The sequence below is a fragment of the Chelonia mydas genome, chromosome 8, assembly GCF_015237465.2.
Source record: "Chelonia mydas isolate rCheMyd1 chromosome 8, rCheMyd1.pri.v2, whole genome shotgun sequence".
NCBI lineage: Eukaryota > Metazoa > Chordata > Testudines > Cheloniidae > Chelonia > Chelonia mydas.
This window is the reverse complement of record NC_057854.1, coordinates 98,518,834-98,544,036: the sequence shown is the minus strand read 5'-3', so window position 1 is coordinate 98,544,036 and position 25,203 is coordinate 98,518,834. Positions and strand designations below refer to the sequence as shown.

Genomic DNA, 25,203 nt, shown 5'->3' with positions numbered 1-25,203 from the left:
GGATTGTTTTCAACATAGCTCTCCACTAAAGGATTCTAACTTTAATCCATGGATTACTGGAAGCAACAAAGCAAATAATCCATGTCGTGCATATGGGAAATAAGAGATCAGAAGCTAAATAAAATGGCAAAGCATAACCAACACTGTAGGAAGACCTGTATTTTTCAGTTCATATAAAGATACGTAATTATTGTCCCAACCCAGTACACGAACCCTATAGGCTAACGGTAGCATGCCAGATGTACTGAAATTCAGAGGCAAGCATTTTAGGGGCTTCAGAAGCTAGGCCTTGTAGGGGCTAGCCCTGGTGGGCCCCAATAACCAGTCAGACACATGGGTAAGTGAAAGGGTATTTTACTTTGGCTGGCAGGAAAGGGAAAGGTTGCAGATATCCTAGGTACAGAGGCTTAAAATAGTTACATTTCAAAGTGAGTAATAGGGTTTTTTGTTCGGGTTGTCAGGGCTCCTCAGGCTTAGTGCTTGGAGTGTCCTCTCCAGTGTCATCTTTGTTCATCCAAATAGGCCAGGGTTAGTTAGTCTCTCTCACCAGGTGTCTCTGCACTGGCTCCTTGCCAGCATAGGCTGACTTTACCAGTGCACCAACCTGTGTTGGGAGACACTCTGTTTTCAGATGACACAGAACTAAGGACCCAATCATTGGACTAATTAAATATCCTAAGCCACTTTTTTTGTCTGTTTGTTTTTTTTTTTTTTATAAACAGTAGGTTCATTCGTCCCAGCATCCTGCCTAAATCCTCGGAAGAAAGGACAGTCTTTCCACATGAAGGGGTTAAAAAGCCTAACCTGTTGTATGGAATGGGAGTATCTAAGACGAGATACACAAGTCAATACGTACCATAAGATACCCTGGACCAAGCTTCTCGTCCACTGTCTCTGGTGGGACGCCAAGTATGAACATCAACAGTGGGGCTCGGATGTTCAACCTGGAGCCAAAACATTGTTAAAACATTTAGTGTGTGGAGATAAACTTTTTATATGACCACAAACACACAAATAAATTAAATTACCTTTCCTTCTCCTGTAAGTCCACCTCTGCTCCTTTCTGGTTCAATTTATAAATCTAAGATTTTTGACGATAATGTTAAGGAAGCTATTCTCAGTATTTTGTCTGTGTAAATGTAGTATTATTACATATACACAGACGATAATGTAAGAACAGTTACAAAGACCCTTAGATTAGAAATTATAAAGCAAACCAGAAAGGAGGTGAGAGGGTGACTCGCAGCAGAACAAGATGTAACTTATTGTCTTATATATTAATGCAGATCCGCTAGAACCTTCTTACAGCCAGGGCTTTGGAGTAGAGCCCGGAGCTGGAGTGCGGAGCAGCTCCGGAGCAGTGGAGCTGCAGGTTTTTGCCTGGAGCTAGAGCGGAGCCGGAGCCCAGCTCCAAAGCCCTGCTTACAGCTTTGTTATACATAGTCTACTACGGCACCAGTTACATAACAGGAAAAAAGGAAAAGCTACAGAATAGATATATAATATTTACCAGAAATAGTTCAGATCTCACCAAGATATTTAAAGCACTGCTCTTCTTCCTAATTAAAGGACAATGTTTTAGCAAGTTCAAATTTTGATCTTAATGTAACACACAGTATTCCCAGTCCAAGAAGACCTCAGCATTAAAGACACCCGGAAGATCAGAAAGGCAATGAAAGTCTGGATATGGTACATTAAAAGAATACAGCAGATACACATTTTCTTCTTGTAGAAGAGGCACAAAAGTAGTCAGAGTAATCAGAGTCAGCAATTGTCATGTAAAGGTGCTGTAATTACACTGTGAACATCACCTATAGATCAGAAACAGAAGAATTGACTAATTTGAGTTAAAAGAAAAAATAATATCCATGGGAGTACGATAAGCGGTAGGATGAAGATTAATGGTTGCTTAAGGCTCATCTGAATTTCTAAAGGGTATCTAGGAGTAAAAGAAAACTTGTTAGTGAATTCCAGAGTTTGATAACATATGCTAATGAATTAATTAGTAATCAGCTAAAAAAAGGAATAATCAGAGAAGTAACTAAGATAATCAGGTAACGTAGCAGATAAGATCGCTGAAATTGCACGCAAGCCCTGATGTCATAGCACAGAAACAAAAGAGCCCCATTTCTCCTTCTCTCTGCAATCTTTCAAGTTTGGATTCTGAAGGTAGATGTTTATAGTGATCATGGGAAATATTAAGAAAAAAGAAAACTAACATTAAAGTACATATCGAACAATATGATCCTCCAAGATGCAAAGCACTCTGGCCCCAATCCAGCAAAGTACTTAAGAACATGCTTAGCTTTAAGCAAGGGTAGTCCTGTTGACTTCAGCAGGATGACCCACATACTTAAAGTTAAGCATGTGCATAAGTGCTTTGCTAGATTGGGGTCAGAATGCTCAGGAACTTGAAGGATTAAGTTTATATTTTAGAAAAGGGACAATTTCAAAGACACGATGATAATGTAAAGAAAGGTACAAAGGAGGAATTCTGACTCTTCATAAAGTCACTGCACTCTTTTCAAATCCTATTCAGCCACTTTTAATACTGATACCAATTACTTCCAACTTGAATTATGCACCTATTATGCTGTCCAGTGTGCTAGAAGAAAAAGAATGGACACTCAGAATTTAAACATGGTATTCATGAAAGAGTTTGAGCCTTGTCAGTTACCAGTGCTGACAAAAGGACTTTTATTCTTGTTAATTTTACATTTAAATCACTATGTAGCAGGCTGTTCAGGAGAAAAAAAAGGTTTTTCATTTAAACTAGGATTTGGGGAGTAATATTTAGCAAAAGAATAATGTTTGAGCTGAGCTTAAATTGGAAACACTTTGCAGAGAATACATACACGTCTAATTACAAATGGAGGTTTATCAGTTTCTCTTCTGAATTCAAAAGGCCCCAGGTTTAAATGGGCCAGCCGTTGTCTGGCTTCTTCTGATAGCTCACACATTCGTCTTTTTGTGTATGGAGATGGAGATCGTGATTTAGAAGCTATTGTGGGCTGCTCATAGTTCTTTGTTGCTAAACAGTGCCTGTTTTTCTCAGGTGAAGGGGTGTTTTTCTTTGGTGACCTTGTTTGTAATCTTCCATTTGCTGTTGAATGATGCACCCAATCCAAATTATCCTAAAGTGAAAAGAGAAATTATCTGGTTTGACAGCATGCCGAGCAAAGATTGCTAGTGATGATAAAAAAAACAAACATACATCTGCAAAACGGGAACCAATACCTCCGACAGAAATAGACGTATGTCAGTGCAAGTTACCCTAAGAAAACTATAATCACGCAGCAATTTAGAAAAAAATAATGCGTTTAAAACCAGGAGGAGGATAAAATGCACATTGTTAAATGTCAGACTTTAAGGTTAAGTGCCTGATACTTATCCAATTAGCTTGCTCACACAGTTGGTGCTAAAGACACTATACAGAATTAAGTTGAATTATGTCACTTTAGTTCATTTAATGACAACTCTGCCTAGCATATATGACTAAAAGTTTACAGATTTGAAAATATTTGCTCAACTGGCTAACATCTTTTTTTGTAAAATCTTTTAAAGTGTTTACGGTTCCGAGTGTAAGGTTAAATTATTTTTTTATTTTTATTTTTTTAAAGAGTGGATGGCAACAGACTGAACTCTTGTTTATGGTTAAATTATATGCATTTTAGAAGCTGACCAAATTTACTGGGGTATTTTTTTAAAGACAAGGTTCTTACCAAAAAGCTATAATAATATAACCTTAAAGACCCACTTTCCAATGTTCCTCTTAAGTTACGCCAATAATATAATGCACATACAAAACCTAAACATTTGCCTGTAAAAATGGCATTTTTTGCATCCACAAATACAGGGTTTGGAGGCAAAGTTTGGAGACCATTTAAAATGCCAGCATAGGGGTCTAGCTCAGAGTTGACACAAGCTTTAAAAATACCACATTGTGCACAGGCATGGTATATTAACAAACCACAAATTCTTTTGTAACCAGCAACACCAAACTAACAGTTATTAAGAAAAGAGCCAGCCCTAACTATTAACTTCTTCACTGACCAGTTTAAAAATCAACTGTCAAGAGTAATACTTTCAGTACTGAAGTTTAATTTGAAATACATTATCACTCTTTCGTAATTTCAGCACAAAATCATCTTTCAGCTGCCTCTACAAGCTTTATAGTTGGTGACACGCTAGAAAAAAGGCTATGCTTTGAACGCTTTCTCAGTTGAACATTTTGGCTTTGATGTCACAGTATAATGAACTGGAATTTCAGGTAAAGTTTGGCTCCAAATTCCCATTTTATTAAACCTAATTTTTATTGGTATTTAATTTTGTATATTTTTTATGACTTTCGTTTGGGAATTACTTTTCCTTTTAAAATAAAAAGAGATGACAGACATCATTCTGGTGCATATACAATGCAACCACACTACATCAGTGCATGAGAACTGAAACAGAAATGGACTACAGACGAACTGGGCGGTATTCACTGTTTATTGCAGTTTTCAGAGTAACAGCCGTGTTAGTCTGTATTCGTAAAAAGAAAAGGAGTACTTGTGGCACCTTAGAGACTAACCAGTTTATTTGAGCATGAGCTTTCGTGAGCTACAGCTCACTTCATCGGATGCATAGCATATCGTGGAAACTGCAGAAGACATTATATACACACAGAGACCATGAAACAAAACTTCCTCCCACCTCACTCCCCCGCTGGCAACAGCTTATCTAAAGTGATCTTAGAGATAAGCTGTTGCCAGCGGGGGAGTGAGGTGGGAGGAAGTTTTGTTTCATGGTCTCTGTGTGTATATAATGTCTTCTGCAGTTTCCACGATATGCTATGCATCCGATGAAGTGAGCTGTAGCTCACGAAAGCTCATGCTCAAATAAACTGGTTAGTCTCTAAGGTGCCACAAGTACTCCTTTTCTTTTTACTGTTTATTGCTTGCCTTTCCATCTGCACACACGGTGAGTTACATGTTTAAGACTGGTTTCAGAGTGGTATGTTAAGAATCTCAGGTACCTTTTAGTACATTAAAAATCTCAAGTACATGCTATGTACACTTTAGAAAAACACCAATATGACTGCATCTCTTTAAAGTGACAATGTCAACTTGGTTTTTTTTTTTTTTTTAATGTTTATCAGTTTAGAAACATTCAGTTTTCTAATAGAATGTGCCTTTTTACAAAAAAATCCTCCTTTAAAAATGTTGATAAGGCTTTTTTTATTTGCTCCCCTGCTTAAGGATAGACCCAACATCACCACCACCACCCCCAAACTTTCACAGGCTACCCCGTCTCTGTCTGTGCACATTCCTGCCTGCCGCCTGTTCCTTTTCAGTTTTGCTGTTGCTATTACTAATACACACCATTTTGAACAATATGGAAAAGAGTGATGTCATCATATAAGTGTATAGGATAGGAAGCCCAACAGAGGCTCAAAATGGTAAAACTGACTATACACAAAATGCTGTCAAACACAAAATAAACAAATGGCAGAAAAAGAGTTTCCTTCAGTTAGTTCATCTAAAGCGTTACTAATCATTGTTTCATAATTTCCAGGTGGATATTTGATTGACAAGTTGATGGTCGCCTTTTAAAATGAAGTCTTCATATCCATTACAAAAATAATTTCTCAAGATAATTACAATTATACTTTATGTATTGGTTTGGTTTGTTTTTAATAATTTGTCATTTCCAGGTTCACCCAGCTACTGTTAGATAATGATGAGAAGGCATCTTCCCAACTCCACACACACCAGGGACTCGCACCTCTGCTGATCACAGGATATGGCAGCTGTTAATTGTTTCGTATTCGAGGAACTCTCAGCACCTACTGTCAAGCACCTAGCCTTCTCTTTACTCATGCTTGATTAAAAATTTAATCAAGTTGTCAAGCACCTCTGACAACTGTTTTACCCAAACAAAAGGAAGAAAAAAGTTTGTAGGGAGTAGCACATGCAAACATTTGACAGCACAGCTGTCAGTTTAAATCTAGAAATTAAATCACAAACAGTTAAATTATGCTAACCTGTACATGAATCCTTCCTGAATTTAACAGGCTTTCTGTAATAAGAGAGCTGGTAGAAAATCTCAATTTTGGTGCAATTCCCTAGAAGAGAGACAATAATTGAACATCAAGCTCCAACTAAAGATAAAGGGTATCAAAGAAATAAATGTCACCTAATGTAACAAACCATTCCTAATTTTAAACCATTTCCTTTGTTAATTTCAGCCTTTAATAAAGATAATTAGAAAAGACAGAACAGCAATGGTAAATGTCAAGAAGATAACATTTGCATTTCTGACAATTCAATTACAGATGATTACATTGCTTTTGTACAACAATTAAGGTCTGACTTTTATTTCAATATATTTCTTTGTCAAAAGCAGTTTTAAAGATTTTTTCATGTCATGTTACAGCATCAATAAAAATTCAAGTAAAGCTTTGCAAGTTTCATTCCTACTGACTTTGCAAACTTGTTTATAAACACATTATTGCTTGTGGTTTCTGTAGCTTGTGCTAAACTAATGCTTTTCTATTTACTTATATGTAAACTTTTGGTATTCACTGATTGTGTAGAATGTTAGAAAAAAAAGTACACAGCATTAAGGGCCTACCACGTTCTGCAGATCAAGGGACAGAGGGACCCATCTACACATGCATCTTTCTCAGATGTGCAGAAGAGAGCTAGGGGTCGGCTATCCCTAGGGAACCTCATCCCCCACCCCCTACAAGCACCACACATCTATCCATGTGCAAATCCCTAGACCCACAGAGGACACTAGGGTCTAGGTATCTGAACATGGAAATGCGGGGAGGGGGAGACAGGAGGGGTGAGGGCTGGGACATTCTGCAGGACAGTTGATACAGCCTGGGGGTCCTGGGCACTGTCACAAGTGGTAGAGAAGGTGCACTACCACAGAAAGACAGAGGGGCTTTGGATTCAGTGTGGAGGCAAAGGACCTCCGCACTAGTGGCTCTCATGTCTCCAGTAGGTCTCCAAGATCAGAGATTTCAGGGTAGCCTTCTTCCATTGTGAACCCTGCTTCCGTCACCTGGGGGGAACTCCATGAGGGAGACCCTTCTCTGCCCCTCCTTTCCCCACGCCTACACCATTGATTTCCCCACGCCCCATGAGATGGCATGATCTGGCCCCATGCTAGAGTACTAAAATCAGAAGTGTAAGAGACAAAAATGCCAACCATGATTTTCGTTACCTTTAGCCTTGACAATCATCAGGGCCCTGGATGGTGACAAATTCAATCTCGTGGTTAATTTTTTGTAAAAAAGTCAAACCACAGGGTATAAACACATCTTAAAGCTGACCTTCTTTAATCAGCACTCATTTTTATTATCTACATGAATTATCAACTGTCTAAAAAGGAGAAAATTAGAATTAATACATCTGCTATGAAAAGCCTCAGTAGAGTGCCTACTGTTCTTAAAGAAACCAGGAATTATTACAGAAACTTTAGAAGTTTGTTCAACAGAGAAACAGTTTCTTGAGAGTCTGTGTTTTTAAAAACAAAACAAAACAAAAAAAACAGCTCCCTAATTGGGACTCTAATGAAAGATACTGGAGGGGAGAAAAGGGCTGTTTAAGTGATGCTGCAAATATTGCACAGAGCGAGAAGACAGTACATTATATAAGCTGTCACAATCAGAGCAGGTTAATCATGTTCTTAGAGGTGAGGTCTGCACAGAAATGTTGAAGAGTCAGCAAAAGCATCAGTGAGACAACACCAGAGCAGGAAAAAAGAAATAAAATTGTTCTGAGAGAACTCCAGGATGCCTTATATTCTTATTGTGTGTTGTGAGCCTTGTAAGACATTTAGCCAGAGACATTATCAGCCAAGTGCCAGCTTTCTGGAGGAGTTCTGATATTCTAATCTTAGAATTCTTTCCAACTGGCAGATTAGCAGTGCTAATCAGACACTGCTTGTCACTGCCTAGCTGAAGTCCAGAACAGCAACCTTGCTTTTGCTACCTTTAGTTTTAACACAAGAAAAAGTTACTGGGCATCAAAGCACTACTGTAGCACAGCTGTCAGTCAAATATACTTATTATGGCAGCTTGTTATAACTTTTCTTGTGGGAAGAACTCAACTGACCAGTGTTGAAATAAGATGAGTGGTTTTGGTTCTCAAGATCATGATTAACATTTTACCATTTGCAATAAAATGTACATACATTGATTGCTGCCTACAGGGACAGCAAGAACACCCTTCACCCAAGAGGGAAGAGAGCAGAGGGGTGGGGCAGAAGTACCCATCATTCCCAACCTCAGGAATCTGAAGCAGTTCAGAGAGTAGAGGGAGACCCACCCGAAAGGAAACACAGCTGGTATGATGGGGATCTGGGAAGGAACATTTGAGACTCTTTCATCTTGGTTTGGAAGGGGAGGTTGTTTCCCTCATGGCTGCCCAAACCATCATCTAGAGCAGTGCTTCTCGAGCTATCTGATGTGGGGGACCGGGATTTGTTTTTCCAATGTGCGCGCAGACCGACAGCCGATGGCTTGCAGACCGGCACAGGTCCACGGACCACCACTTTGAGTACCACTGATCTAGAGAAAGGAGTTGCAAATCCTCCATTCCACATCCCTCTCTCCCCCACAAATTGTCTATATTATTCTGGGGCTACTGTCATTACCCACTACCCCTTCTAAGCCATTCCATGTTTCTGGGAGGGAGGGAGGAGACACACATGCTTCTGCAGGAACAGATTTCACCATCTTAACTGCTCCACATACTTTCCTGGGGATGAGAGAGACTGGAGTACCTTTTTCCATTCCATCATTCCAGTCATTTTAGGGCTGCTACAGCTTCATTATGCACTTGCCGATGCCCCAGCTGGCTCTGCTCAACACCTCAACAAGAATGAAAGGCCCTAAAGCACCGCTGAACTACCATGGTTTACTACAGTGATTATTGCAAAAAGCCAACTATCTGGACACTTGTATCTCAAAGAAGGTAGACAGCCTTTCAGAATGAATTCAAATGCAAATGTATTTGATTTACCATAAAGAACTTTGGGAGACATGAACTAGTTTTTCAACAGATTTAAAGAATTCTAAATTTTAATTTAAAAAAATTATAATAAGCTTCATATTTAATACTCCTCAACTGTCAAATATATACCTTAAGTCCCAAACTGTAATGTGTAATAGGACTATATTTTCATTTGGGGAAAAAACCTTCCTACTTATATTAGAAGTTAATATAAAAATAAATCATACTGTATTAGGTTGTATCTATCATCAGGCTAAATATATTTGATAACATGCAGATAGGATGCTAAAAAAATGGTTTGTATAAAGCAATTATTGTGGAATCTTCCAAAAGAAGGTGCACCTGTGTATTGAATTTTGACATAAAAACACTCCTAGTCCAGATCTGGATTGGTTATAAGCAGGCTTCCAATTGCATCACATGATGTTACAATTTTGTGGTACAGGAGAAATCACTTAAACACAACGTATTTGGATTCCAACTCACTCAAAGTTTTCATTTAAATAAAGTTCATTCAAATAAAACCTATCATCATAAGCCCATCTCTGCTACTCAAGTCATTCAAATGAAGTATGCTACCTCTAACCATCAAATTAGCACCTCTACTTGTAACTGACAGGGTGATTTTTCAGGTTGCCCTTCTGAGGCACAGTGTACCAGCTGCAAGCCATTTTTGACCTTTAATCATCAATTTAAGAAATCTAGTAGTAATTGAGTCCCAAATCATCCCAATCTCAGTGTTCTGTCACTTTAATGATACAATTATATCAAATTAAGGAAATACCTTTGGGAACTGTGTTTTTTCTTTAAAGTTGCTTTCAGGACTATCCCGTTCCCATCTGAGAATCGTCAGCTTTAAACACCTACCAAGGTGCAGGCTGAGATCAAACTTATTTTCATTTAGTGTACATTTGAGCCTGCAGCTACAAAAGACCAATGCTAATTCATTCTATTCATTTTTCCAATCACTCCTCAGCAACTATGGCTTTTTTGAAAGCCTAAATGTGGCTAGTTTCTAAAATGGCTTGGCCAGTCAGTGTGAACAGAGGCTAAAGAGAGTTTGACAAACAAGTTCTAGAAGGGAAAATCAAAGCTATCAGTGTCTGAATCAAGTTTAAATACAGGTTATGATGATTATTCATTCTTATTATGTGAGATTCCCTCAAGCTCCAATGAGTGCTGGAGACGCACTGCGCACAGTGTTGTACAAACAGATGGATCAACAGACCTTGACCCAGAGGGTTTCCGATGTAACTGGAGACAAAATGCAACCAAAAGAGTAAGTGTGGGAGAGTGTTACAAAAATAAGATTGTCCTGTTACATAGTTCAACTGCTGTACAATTTGATGGTTCCTGTTGGCAGTAAATCTAGCTTCGCACCCAGTGGATGGGTGAAAAGAAGATATAAAGGCCATGGTATTATATATCAAATCAATCTAGATACTAACTTGTTCACATTATACAAGTACAGTTTGCACATCAAGTTAAAATAACATTTCCAGCAGACATATTCTATCTTCACAAAGTTCAGCCTTGGATTAGTACTTGCCATTTCAGGTATTGAATTATCTGTCAAAAGTAATCACTTTTGGCTTGAGATAGTTCACGAAGCTGTTCCTGTGAAACATACTGTATCATAAGTACAACACACAAATATGCACTTACTGTAAAACTAGAAGACCTCTTCATTAAAACTTCGCGATCTGAACCATGGTGTCCACGAGTAAGCTTAGGATCAGGGAACAGGAAATCTCTTGTATTTTCTTCATAAGTGGCTAGAATTTCTCCCACTAAAAAGGAAATATGTACTTAAAGTATTGCGAAACAGTTGTACAGTGTAGACACACATGCACGAGACTATGCCGAAATGAGTACAATGTTTTACCTTTAAAAATTAAGAGTAAACTCTTACTACACTAGGCCATAAGACGACTGACTAAAGTGGGACTATGCCCGATAGTAAGAATGCACAGGATTGGGCCCTTAATCACCTTCTACTGAAAACTGTATCAAATTTACATAAAGCAGACTGCCTTTGTTGCACTAAGAGACATGTAAAAGGTTTTCCTATGACATTTCTTCCATTTCTTTCCTTCTTCCTCTCCTATGTACAGCCAATGGTTTTCTAACAGTCGCAAACTTCACATCTGTTATTCTGTATTACAGAACAATTATGGTTGTTAATCAAAGATTTAGCCAGCTGTCAGAAAGGAATTTAGCTACAATCAAAAAGGGTATTTCAAGATCCTCAAATCTTGTTTTATTTTCTTTAAGGAAAAAAAACAAGATCGATTATATAAAACTTTCAAGTTGTTCTACCACAGTCACTTTGCCAAGCATCCATTATAAGCTCTCTCTCCTTCTAAAATCTCCTACGCTCCCACAACAACAAAATCCACACTCAGTTTGTTTCTTTGTGTAAATATCCCAGGAAGCCACTGAGAGAAACAGGTATTTTCTTGCTTGCTATGGTGTTATTAAGGACCTGTAATTATGGATGCTTTTAATTCCACAGCTCTCAATCAAGTCCTCCTTCAAACTCTATTTTATTTCCAATAAAATGCAGATTTATATTAACCATGGGAACATTTGAATTTCATTAAGATAGATTTTTTATAATCACACAAACCTATAACAGAAATACAACAAATCGTTATTTATTATCTTCACCTCTCCCCAGAGACCAGAAATATTTATAGCGTGGATGAGGGTTTTCCCCAGCGGTCACCATTAAAAGAAAAGTGTCATTTTGAGAACAAGATTATACACTTTGAAACCTCACAGGCAGACCACAAGTGAATTTTGATGCCTTTAATAAGTATGCATTGTGTGATTTCGGTTTATTTTCAATTTTTAAAGTATTATCACTTTCGTAAGCCTGAGAATAGAACATTTCAATATTAGCTTTATTCTCTTTCAAAAATGAGATCCTCTTGATCTATTAACATTTTATATTCAGGGGACTGTTTGTTGAAGAGCTTTCTACATGGTTTGTACGTTGAGAAAAATGATTGTGTGTCCTTATGGAAATTCACCGATTAAACTGCATGATTTATGAAGAGATTGATACAATACCTGGAGGAACAAGTTGTATTAGTTCAAGTACTGCTGTGTCAACTAGAAAGGAAAAAAAGTTTTCAAAAGTCAAAAAATAAACTATGATCAGAAGTAATTTTAATATGCAAAGTAAAAGAGCACCCCTTCACTGATTTAACCCTCTCAACAATGTATGCGCTAATGTAATAAGTTCAATTATGATGTACCAATAATAAGAGCAGATTATGAACACTTTATATGAATACTACAAATCTAGGCTAACACAATGGAGTCCTCAGGCACTACCATAATACAAATAATAAATTATTGGCTCAAGCTTGTAACAGACACTGTCAAGTTCGGCAGCGGATGGAGTCAATCCTTTGAAGAGACTACAGAGAAGCCATGAAGTTTGGATCCTGTTTTGGATTGTAATTCTCACAATGTTTGAGGGGACCTAAATTTGGAGTTTTAGTTCAGGCACAATACTATTTTAATATGATTCGTCATGTTCAATGTATGGCAGCATTGTTCATTGTGGAGTCACTCTGTTTAAAAAAAATCACAGTCATTTGACAAAGTAAAACGCCCATTGAAGTTCAAAGTATTTGAACACAGCTTGCTATACGTGGTCAGTTTGTTGAGTTCATTAACTCTTTGTATATGAACAAGGTATGTTTTTAACTGTTTTAAATTTCACTCTCTTGAATACACTAGAAGAAATGTATAATTTAGAGATTTCTGGAAGTGCCTATTTATCTGTATTCCTGGTAAGTTATTACTATCAAAAGAAGCCATCACATCCTCTAAAACATTCTTAGGCTCACATTTGAAGGATCACTCTTTGAGCAATGACTATTTCATTTAATGGTCACACATATTTGTAGCAGATGGAGTACTTATCATTCTTCAGCCACCAGTGTTTCAAAGAGATAGTAAGAATGTTTTCCTGTTCCCAATCTAACCCCTCAACTCTCAAAAATATCTTTAGATTCCATATTATTAATATGATATTAGCCACCAAGGGCTAGATCCACAAAGGGATTCAGGTGCTAAATGCCACTTTAGGCACTTAAGTTTCAAACTTTAGTGCCTCTAAACCCCTGCTCAGTGGCCACATAATCCTATAGGAACCTAAATTACCCAGACCCCTAAGTTTTCACTGGTAAAGTCCCTTAAGCATCTAAATTCGTGACTGTGGGCATGAGCAAAACTGTTTAAGTCACTGAGCAGCTCGGAACCCAGCTCACGCAGGAATCAAACTCTTCTGTTAAAGCTGTTTTACTTTGTATGAAATGCTTAAATATTCCTTGAAGCAGGGACTGGACCAGAGTCTCTCAGGAAAGAGCACTAACCACTAGGAGACAGAGTCTCTCTCTTTTTCTTTTGCCCCATGACTATTTTTAAGGGACTTAACTCCCCACTGCATTGTATACAGAGTCTAAGCGCCAAATTCATGGGCAGCAGAATGCCTACATATTAGGCACTACAAAGCTGAGCCTATGCTCTCTTTCTGAGGATCTAGACCTAGGTGCATACAATATAATGTATATAAAAAGCAAAACCTACATTCAAGTAGCTCAACAAGTTCTCCAGGATCAACTACATCAGTAAATACCTAAAACAAAAGATTTAAAAAAATGTAATGGACACATTTGATCAGAAATAACAGATGTGCTTAGAGAAAACTAAAGTTTCCCTTTGATTCTGATTATTGCAAACAGTACTATTCCCCATGGGGGAGTGAGGGGGGAACAACAGAAAACTGAAATTATAACCTGGCACCGAGACAGAATATATTTCTTAGAAAGACAGCACTTTTGGTCATCCGATTTCTAACCATTTCAAGATTCTTCCTCTCTATCTAAATTATGTGAGCTACCATAGATAAAGAGCCAATCACATGAACATGCAAGTGCAGTCTGCACAAATTTCAGCAATATAAAAGACAAATAGCTGATCTTGGTAGAAAAGTTCATCTTTCATCTTTAACTGAAAAAGATTAAAGGGACAATGTCAGCACCTTTTTTAATTATTGGGTTTTCTACACTGAGCGATCCCACAATCTTTTTAGATATTTGAAAATAGAATTATTCTCCCTTTTGTTTTTTCTTATTTCCATTTGTATAATGTTGATAATTCTTCTAGCACTTGTGACTGACCTGAAAATAACATGGCATATTTCCATTATGTTCTTGTTTGTGCATAACTATTACTGATCATGTCAGCACTTGGGAATACCGTTCATTCACTAATGACTGCTGTAAAGCCAGAAAAGGCAGCTCTCTACAACATTTTTGCAAGTCCTGAAGAAACAGTGACTAGTTTGTTATTATAATTTCTAGGGGACAATGGTGTTGGAAGTTCAGCAGCTGGCACTCTTCTCTCTGATTCAATACTAAGCCACTGCCTCAGCATGATGTTGCGAGGCATCCTATTGCTGGAGGTACCAAACTTTTGAGGATGTAAAAGTAGAGAGCCTGAATACCTCAAGCTACTAAATGACACTATTTGTAAGAGCATGGATGTTCTTTCCAGTACCCTGACTAAATTCCGACTTAAGAAATTGCACTCTATAAATGCACCTAGATTTCTCCCTCAGTTTCAGTTGAATACCGTAATCAGCACTTCCGGTCCTAAGTTGCTTTGTAGTCTGGTTGTGCACTGTTAAATAGCTGCTATGTTCCATTTCCACCCTGCCTATCAGTGGTGGGTGAAATTATCCCTCTTCATGCCTTACCTCTCTCACAAAGGTGTTGTTGAGGCTTAATTAGTCAGTCTTTGAAAGTGCTTTGGGATACTTGGATGAAAAGCATTAGAGACGTGCAAAGTATTGTTATTCATGAGTAGTCAAAAAACAGAATCATGTTTGTAAGGTACAGAATTTCATTATTCCTATGGCACTCACAATGAAACGAGTAGGGACACAGAAGAGGTGATAGGCAACGGTAAAATACAAGGCTATAGTGCCATCAAGGGGGCTCTTGCGACATCAAACCAGGAAAGAGCAGAGAGCTGTCACCAGAAAGCCCAAGCTCATATTCCATCTTTTTGCTACAGACTGCTTTTATAATCTTACTTTGTGATTTTTAATTTTCATTCTTCTCCCTATTCCCTACTTGTATTTTCCATTTTGACCTATATTTAAGGAGCATAACACTTGGCAGGAACTAAGAGGAGCCACTGGGAAAAAAGGTCATTTCATAAAAGAAGAAAGAACAAAAACCTAAAAATCCTCATGATATACTTTGGTCATATGCTCACAAATTTATTTTTGAATTACTATATCTATAATAAAAAAACAAATGTCTTTTGTGTTGAAGAGCTGCAGAAATTAGTAGTAAAACAATACCATTTTCGGTGTGATCATTTGTGTTTGGGGATTCTGGTTCTTTGTTTTTTACATGTTCATGTCCGATGTTATGATCGTACCTTTTCAAATACTAGTTTCTCTTCTAAGAAGAGTGGAAATGCTGCAGGGACACATTGAGTCCTTTTGTACTGTCCAAATACACAGGCGCTGAGATAGAGCTCACTTTTGTCTTTCAGCAACACTCCAGGGCAAGTTATCTGGAAGAACAACATATTTATTATACAAAATGAGCTTCAGCATTAGAATTATTGGTTATATTTGGGAGAAAAAAATAGAATAAGCTAAGATGAAAATAGTTGTTTGCTTGGGACCCATATGGTAGCATAGCTCAGTGGCACACCCTCCTTTTCTAAAGTAATTCTAGCTGTACTTACTTACAGTAAGGCAAATACTTATAGTTTTAAAATATTTAGGACTAAGTTCTCCCCTAGTGTAAGCAGTCACAGCTCCATTAACTTCAGCCAGACTCCCCAGTCTTAAGGTCACACTTTATAATAGCTGCTGGTGTTCACGATCCACATCATTTAATCACTAAGGGTTATACGGAGCAAACAATGACTCATGAGATATCCAAAACATGCCCCAAGAGCCAAAAGCTGTCCACGTCCTAAAACGTAGCCTCCCGGCAGTGAGGACTCAGCTGATGCACTGGTAGGTTTTATTGCTTGTGAACAAATTCAATCTGCCTAAGAAAGGTAGATTTGTTTTAGGGTTGGATTTTTTTTTTTAAAGTTTATGTAAATGTATGTGGGAATCAGGTGTAGCTCTTGGGTTCCCAGAAAGTTGCCAATGCAATTCCTGATGTTGCAAAGTTTGGGCACTGCAGAGGAGTACCAAAGGGAGACTGGACTTTTTTTTTTTTTACTAGAGTGATACTCTGGACACTGCTGGTGGGTGGCCACTGCATTGTCTTTCACATCTATTTCTAACTCATAGGTTTAGTCCTCTGGCTAGTGAGAATCTCATACATTTTTTCAAGCTGTGATGTACATCACACAATTGTCAGCTATTCTCTCACATTAAGAACACACACAAATCTCTTCCCCACAACTACATGTTATTTTCTCCAATTCTGATGGTTCTGCTGTGTGATCCAGCTAGAGAATTCCCAGTCACCTTTCACTTCAGTTTATGCTGCTCTCATATTATCACAGTATTATAAATGTGAGGTTGCCTCTTGCAACACAAGGTTGCAGGAGAAGCAGTGCTCAGATTTTCAATTGCCAGCTAGAGGAGAAAGGGAGCAGAGTGACAGGAATTAAGTGAGGTATGTTTGCTACAGTTCTTCTCTCAGATGAACATGAGGAATACCTGCTGGACCTAAAGAAAGATTCTTCATATATCACAGAAAAATAATCCTTGAATGAAAGAAGTTATGGAGCCTAAATCCGATGGATTTGCGCAGTGCTCAATTTGTAATGAAAAAGGTGCCGGGGCTCAAGCAAAAAAAATATTTTTACATTCATAACTGATGCAGCAAGCTCAGATGTGCTGGGGCTATGAAGGGCCAACCCTAAAGGTGCCAGGGCTCAGCCCTGGCACAAATTAAGCACTGGATTTGTGGAATTTAATGGGGACCTGTGGTCTAAACAAGAAAATCTGTTAAAACATATATTAGCTAAGCAAAAGGTTTCCCCCTCCAAGAGCTATTATCTCTGATGAAAGGCACCAGGTTAACAGTCCTAAAGATTGAAGCACACCTGCCAAGTATTATACTTTGCATGAAACTCATGCATCCATAAGTATGAATGCGAGAGAGACTTCCCCATGCAGCACCTTGTTGCCTAGGGGAAAATTCTCTGAGCTACAAACTGAGACAATGTGTTTGTCTCAGCTCTTCAACTGAATGCTGTTAATATTTCTGTGCACTTCACAACCCTTAATAACTAAGGCCTCATATCTTCACCTTAGAGGATGCAGCTAGCATTCCCCCATTTTACAGATAAGAAAAATGAAAGCTTGAAGGAGGTCACTGAAGGCAAGTCTCCAATCCGACAGACCCAAGTTTCATCCAGTTTCCCATTTTGCCTTGCCAGAAAAATGAACTTCTTCCCAGATCAGGGTTCAGGTACGCTGGAAGTTTGCACTTCTGCTGCCCTGTAGACAAACTGAGGGCTTCATTTAGCAGAGCTGCAAAAGCATAAATCTACAATTTTTAAAGCCAATTTATGGGTATATACCAGTGAATTACAAATATACATTTTAACTCACTAAATAATTTCCATAAATGTCACATGGAGCTGCACAGACTTTGGCAACTAAGCTGAAGCCCCTATTTGATAAGTACAATGGACAATTTTACTCTATGCTTTGTTACGTGCTAAGTAAAAATATGTTAATATTATCCCTAAGACAAGTACAGTTAGGGGAGCGACAGTGGTATCTCCAAACTGATCTCAGAACAGACCTGAAGGGACTACCAGAAAAGATACAGTAACAAACTGGATCAGCACCCATACTCATTCAATTTGTGTCTTCTGATCCAAGCTTCCAAAATGTGTGGTCATCGTGGTCTTGTGATGTAATAAGCATCCAATAAGAAAAGGAATGAGACTCACCAAACTCATTTCACATAAGGGGACAGCATATTATAATGAACCATGATCTCCTTTCAAGGGGAGTCCCACGGTCTGATTTTACATGCAGTTTTAGGCCTGTAATGTGTGTGTATTTAACTAACTCCAGACACGGAGCTTCAAAAATCCACTTGCCTACTTTCTGCTAACAAATAAGACACTCTCAGTATCAAGGACAAACAATGCCCATTAACTCCTACCGAGTTTTCACTTACAATAAGGTGTTAGCCAATACGGTTGCAAAGGTAACCTTCCAAATGTAAATGGAATGTAAACAGGTGCAACACTAACTTCCTTAGCCTGCAGATACACAGCTCTAGTCATTCAGCATGTTGCTGCATGTAAGAAGTCTCTAGCTGACAGTGAAATGAAGAAGCAGGTGAATTTCACTCTGCAGCTACTTGGGAGAGGTACAGGCAGCATCAAAGGCAGGCACTTGAGCTATTCTCTACGAAGGCGCATTCAGAACCGACGCTGGTGGACATAACTGAAAAGCCTCCTTTGATTGCAACCTGGAATCTTGACGGTGGGAACGGCAGCAAATATCCCTAATTGCAGCAGCCAGAGGCGAGGGAGTAGGGGCTACCCGTCCCCACACCCCATTCAGCACCCAAAACCTGGGGTGCAAGGAGGAACCAAGAGAAAATACTAGTTCTTCTTTCCAACAGCCAAAAAGGGCTTTTTGGGGAGAAGGGGGGAAGAAGGTCATATTTCCATCAGACAGCCATAGATAGAGGCTAATACGAAACCTACCAAGCTGCCATCCCTGAACAACTGTAGGAAAGCTGGTACCCTCCCCATCCTTCATCTCATAACAAGTACATGGTCATGTGGCTGTTTTAGAGCAAACGTGTAATTACCAGCAGTCGGAACAAATCAGAAACCAAAAACACCAGCTCCATTTCCATCATAGCCTCTCACCGGCAATGTGAGGACAATGCATTTTCATATTTTAGATGGCATCCAGGATTTTTCTTTGTGCAAAGTGCATTCAGGAACCAGTGGGCCAATATAACCGATAGATCAAAGCGAGCACTGACCATGCGAAGTCAACCATAATCCCAACCTCACTTTGCTAGCTGGCATGCAAGGTGTCTCCGAAGGTCTAAAAATTATGGTGGGGGATCGTGGGAAGAGACCGTTATGTTGAGTAAATCAGAATATAGGTATGCTACTTTGAGCGGTCACAGGTGAGGTCACATGACTCCTCCATGACATTTCAATTCACAGTAGTCACCTAGAGAAATAGATGGGTTTTAATTTCAATCGTATTCAGCCCTTGCATGTCCTGCACTGCACACAATTGAATCAGATGACACTACTTGCAGCTGATGAAAGTGAAAACATCACCATTTACACTGCTACTGACACTTGTCTCCAGGCAAGTCTAGGGTAAAATATAGCAGTCTCCACTCCTCCTCTTTTACCTAAAACATTTTAGTCCCAAGGAGAAACTGCAAGGCAGGAACTTCTGCCAGGAAGAACTGATCGCTTCTCTTGCATGATTGCCATGAGGAAGGCACTACCAAACTCACGGTCATAGGATTTTAAAAAATCATAAATTTCATGACCTCAGCTATTTAAATCTGAACGGTCACAGTGTTGTAATTGTAGGGGTCCTGACCCAAAAAGGAGTTGGGGGAAGGGTGTGTTTGTAGGGGGGCGGTTGTGGTATTGCTCCCCTCACTTCCCCGCTGCTGCTGGCAGGGCGCTGCCTTCAGAGCTGGGCAGCTGGCCAACAGCCACTGATCTCCAGCTACCCAGCTTTGAAGTCAGCGCAGAAGGAGGGGTGGCAATCCCATGAGCCCCTAAAATAACCTTGTGATCCCCCCCGCAATGCCCTTTTGGGCCAGGACCCGCAATTTGAGAAACCCTGGTCTCCCCCGTGCCATCTGCAGCCAGGAGAACTACCAGCAGACTAAATTAATTCGACCCCCCCTTGCCCAGCTGTCCAGCGGCCCCCCGGCCTGCGCGGGTTTCACCCCCTAGGAAGGCTCAGACCCGGGGCCCTGCGCTCAGCCCGCCGCCCCGCAGGGGCCGGGCAAGGCGAGCGCGGCCAGCGCAGGAGGCCGAGAGTAACGGCCCCGCAGCCCCTCGGCGCGGGGCAGAAGCGGGACCCGGGGCCTTTTAACCCGGCGGCCCAGGGGCTGCCCGCGGGGGGGGCGGGGCCAGAGCGGAGCGGGCGCCGGACTCCATCTCCCGGCGGGTGCGGCCGCGGCCTTCCCGTGCCTCAGTTTCCCCGCCGGGCAGCGATCTCCTCCCCGAGCGCTGGCGGGAGGGGGACAGAGGAGCCAGGAGCCCGCCACGCCCTGTCACAGCCCGGGGGGAGGCGGCCGCAGAGCGGGGTCCCGCTGGGGGCGGGGGCGGGCGCCCAGCTCGGCCCGGCCACTCACCGAGCGGAGCTCCAGCTCCAGGGCGCAGACCAGCGCCTTCCGCGGCATCGGGGGGGCCGGGCCGGGCCGGGCGGGGGGCTGCCCGGGGCCCTGGCCGGAGGGGGAAGGGCAGCTCCGGGCCCGCACAGGATGCGGCGCTCGCTCGGCCCCGCCCGCAGGGAACAACGCCGTCGTCGTGGCAACCGGAACGTTTCCGGACGCTACCATGTGACCTGGGGCGGGGCTAATGAAATGACGTTAGCGCCATGGGCCGGGTTAGACCGAGCGAAGCCCTCGGCTGCTGTGCGCATGCGCGGAAGGCTGAGTCCAGCAGCAGGGCTGCGCTCGCTGGAGGGGCAAAGAGACCAGAGCAGGAGGGGGCGGAGCTCTGTGGAGCGGGGGCGGGGCCACGCTGCGCTCCCTGCATCCCCCCGGCACCAGCCACTCCTTCGCGCACCGAGCCCTGGCCGCAGGTGCGGCTGGCGGGATAAGAACATAAGAGTGGCCAGAGTGGGTCAGAGCAAAGGTCCTGCCAGCCCAGTATCCTGGCCACCAACAGTGGCCCGTGCCAGGTGCCCCTGAGGGAGTGAACGTAACAGGTGACGATCAGTGGTCGCTCTCCTGCCATCCATCTCCATCCTCTGACAAACAGAGGCGAGGGCCACCATTCCTTACCCATCATGGCCAATAGCCATTAATGGACTTAACCTTCACGAATTTATCCAGTCCTCTTTCAAACCTTGTTATAGTCCTAGCCTTCACAACCTCCTCCGGCAAGGAGTTCCACAGGTTGACTGTGCGCTGAGTGAAGAACTTCCTTTTATTTGTTTTAAACCTGCTACCCATTAATTTCATTTGGTGGCCCCTAGTTCTTATATTATGGGAACAAGTAAATAACTTTTCCTTATTCACTTTCTCCACACCACTCATGATTTTATAGACCTCCATCATATTCCCCCCTTAGTCTCCTCTTTTCCAAGTTGAAAAGCCCTAGCCTCTTTAATCTCTCCTCATATGGGACCCGTTCCAAACCCCTAATCATTTTAGTTGCCCTTTGCTGAACCTTTTCTAATGCCAGTATATCTTTTTTGAGATGAGGGGACCATATCTGTAAGCAGTATTCAAGATGTGAGCATACCACGGATTTATATAAGGGCAATAAGATATTCTCCATCTTATTCTCTATCCCTTTTTTAATGATTCCTAACATCCCGTTTGCTTTTTGATTCTTAACATCCCCTCCCTGCACCCTCCACCCACCCATCGCTCCAGTGCTGCGAGCCCCTCCCACTCTGCCCCTCCAGTCCTGCACAGCCCCTCACCCCTGGCCCTGCACCTCACTGCTGCAAACCCACTCTGTACCCACACAGCGCCCCAACCCGCCTGCGCCTCCCTGCCCACCAACCACCCCTCCCAATCCTGCACCCCACAGCTGTGATCCCCTCCTGCAGCACTCCACTGCCCACACGAACCCCTTCCCGCCCCCAGTCCACACACAGCCCCTCACCACCCTGCAATTCCCATCCTGCACCCGCACACTGCCCCAACCCTATCTCAGTCTGTAAAGTCCCCACTGCCATACCCTACGGGGATCTGAGTCCTCATCCCATTTAGTTGGAGGGATGAGAGCCATTTGGATCTTTCAGTCATGGTCTGGTCCAATGACTGCACCATAGACCCAAGCAGCTCTAATAGATGGGCTTTTAGGGAAGGAAACCCCTATATCAGCACAAACATTTACTGATTAGCTACACTGGTGACCAGAAGTACAAGAAACACATGCTAGTTTCAAGGATTTGAGGTTTAAAAGGACATAAGCTTTCCCCTAGTGTGGAAGTGCCCCTTCAACTCTGAATTCCTTTGCTTCTGCAGACATAAATCTTCTCTTAGCATTATTTCCACTCAGTTGTATGGAGGTGAATAAAGATGTCTGGGTGGCTGCCTTGCATAATATTAATTTTTCGCACTCAGCTCCATCTAAATGATCAAGAACCCAATGCACCTTCTGCTGCTGCTCCCCCTATTTGGGCAATGTACAGAGAAAGTGAAAATCCTGGTAACAGGGAAGTAAACGGAAGAATGCCTCCTTCTGCTTCTGCTTTCATTTCTACCAGTGAGAATCGGAGTAACCACTAAAAGAATTGGAGTTACACCAGTACCAGACAAACATGAGGAGAATCATGACCCTATTTTCTTCAGTGGGAGCAGGATCGGGCTTTAGATCTGTTGTGGCAGGACATTTTCTAAACTATTCACTTAGTCCTGCTGATGGGGTGTGGGGGGTGAGGGGGGTAAGGGATCCAGAAGTGTGGGGAAGGGAAGAAATCACATACATAAAGCAGCAGATGATATTGTGGTGATCAAAGTCTTGGAAGTACCCTGGACTAGAGAGAGGCAGAGTAGATAGTTTAGATCAGAGAGCAATTGTGCCTTGATCCAATTATTTCCATTTCATTTAATTTGTCTCTACCTTTAAAGCCTCTATATTGACAGAGCAGCACAAAAGAGCCTTAACTAAGAATTAGGCCTCTTTTTTCTCTTGAGAGTTCATCACTGAGAGTAATTGTCCTAACAATAATTGTGGAAAGTTCAATGACAATGTCTCCCCTATGTGCAGTCCTGAAGGAGGGCAACAAAAAAATTGCGAGGCATGGAAAGATTTCCCTATGAAAAGAAACAAAAGTTTAGGACTCTCATTGTATAGAGGGCAAGAATACAAGGTAATATGAAAATTAAAAGGCAACCTGGTCAAAAATTATAAAAGAAAGTGCTTTATGAAGACAGAATTAACCCATGGAACTCACTGCTGCTACACATTAACGAGGCAAAGATCTTCGGAGGATTTGGAAAGCCAGATATTTATATGAACAATAGGAATACCTGAAGCTGGGGCAGTGATTGTCTTTGTTTTGTGTTAATACAGCACCTAGCGCAGTGGAGTTCTGGTCCACGACTGGTGCTCCTAAGCACAATTGCAATGCAAATAAATAAATTATAATGCATAAAGGGATGTGCTTGTGCTACAAGACCAGACCTAGGGTTAGTAAGAAACTTCTCCCATAGGCATCTTATTGCATAATTGTTGGGGTTTAATGTTTGCCTCAGAACTTTCTGAAACCAACCACTGTGTAAGAGAGGGTACTGAACTAGATGGACCTCTTGTCTGATCTACTAGGACAATACCTGTGTTCACATCTCATTTCTATCTCCAGATTCATTATTGGGATAACTGTACCTTTCACAGTGCAGTCATATGGCAAGATTCTGATTAGTACAAGGGAGCTCCCAGAAAAAGCTAATGTTAAACAATCCCAGCATGTGAGGGAGTGAAGCAGAGAGAATTTTGTAATGGAAGAGATTCTTATGGGATCTAGGAGGAGCAAAGTAAATTGTGTTATCACAGACAGTAATATGCCAGGGACTAGGAAGGGTAGAATGATAGGCGATGGATGAGGTTGGAAGATGGAGATTATCAGAAGACTTCACAAAAACATATTTTCATATAACCTTTCTACTTCAAAGCAAGAAGAAAAAAGCTCCCCACATGTTAGTGTTCATTGATAGCTATTGCTTTAGATTAAGGCCGCGTTTGTTTAGTTAATTTCATCTCAATGCCACGTACTGCATTCATCTTGAGCCCTCCTTACCTACTGGGACACAACCGGGCAAAGCTATTGAGCTCCAAAATCTACTCGCTGTACCTTAAAATCATTATCGGCAAAAGTCGCCGTGGACTGTATCACTCTCTCCATTCTATATCAAGCATGAGCCTCTGCTCTCTGTTCCTCTCCAATCTAACCCCTCTCTGTTAGAGAGAGCTTTCTCCTCGGCAGCGCCCGCCACCTGGAACAAGCCTGACTACATCTAAGGCATTTCTTCTTGCTTTTTACAGCCTCTCTCTCAGTTCTGATTGGGGAGGTGATCTCTATTCCGCTACCAAACAGATACTGATTTTGGCTGAAGTGAATATCAAGCTTTGACTTTTGAAGTAAATTGTGACTGAAGTAAAGCCAAGGTTATATTTTCATGGAGGGACAACATATCTCAATAGTCAGCATATGCATTGTTACATACATTTTGCATGGCTTCAACAATTGCATCATTACAGTGAAGTTTTACAGTGTAAACAGTTTCTCCATTGAAATGAACAGCCTAAGAGGGGAGAAGAAATGGATGGATCTATTTTAACATGCTTTTTATTACTTAACATTTATTCCAGATCTCAATGTTATTGGCTTTGGCTGAAGTAAACTATAGAAAATTACTCAATCATTTTTCACCCAGTCACAAAACAGGGATTCTTTTATGCAGTGCACATACCAATAGTCATCATTTAGGCCCTGGTTCTGGAAAACAACCCTTACTTAGATCATCACTTAAGGGGGGTATATTATAGAAGTCTATACAATCATGCATGGTGTGGAGAAAGTGAAAAGAGAAATGTTATTTACCCATTCATATAAACACAAGAACCAGGGGTCACCCAATGAAATTAATGGGCAGCAGCTTTAGAACAAACATAAGGAACTATTTCCTCACACCACACACAGTCAACAGGTGGAACTTGTCAGAGGATGTTGTGAAGGCCAAAAGTATAACTGGGTTAAAGAAATAATGAAATATGTGTTAGCCAAGATGATGAGGGGCACAACCTCATTCTCTCGTTGTCCCTCCACTTCAAACTGCCAGAAGCTGGAACTGGGTGATAGGGGATGGATTACACCCTATGAAGCATCTGGGACTGGTCACTGTCAGAAGACAGGGCTAGATGGACCACTGGTCTGACCCAGTGTGGTCATTCTTATGTACGGTGTACCAGAAACAGTTCAAAACAATAA

At 41.2% G+C, this 25,203-nt stretch overlaps 1 protein-coding gene across 6 annotated transcripts in view; it reads right to left on the bottom strand.

Moving 5' to 3' along the window:
• The window catches only part of SPATA6 (spermatogenesis associated 6), a 63,350-nt gene extending 42,742 nt beyond the window's left edge, over positions 1-20,608 (bottom strand). The window contains exons 1-9 of one of the 6 annotated variants that reach the window (XM_043520790.1): positions 20,387-20,592; positions 19,065-19,230; positions 15,477-15,614; positions 13,614-13,662; positions 12,084-12,125; positions 10,674-10,798; positions 6,026-6,106; positions 2,856-3,134; positions 857-944 (exon numbers count right to left, since the gene is read on the bottom strand). In XM_043520790.1, coding sequence (XP_043376725.1) covers positions 857-944; positions 2,856-3,134; positions 6,026-6,106; positions 10,674-10,798; positions 12,084-12,125; positions 13,614-13,662; positions 15,477-15,614; positions 19,065-19,079 — 817 coding nt within the window. In that variant the 5' untranslated portion in view covers positions 19,080-19,230; positions 20,387-20,592. The other 5 variants (XM_043520788.1, XM_043520791.1, XM_037907168.2 and 2 more) reach the window with 5 other exon arrangements.
• Positions 20,609-25,203: the final 4,595 nt, after the last annotated feature.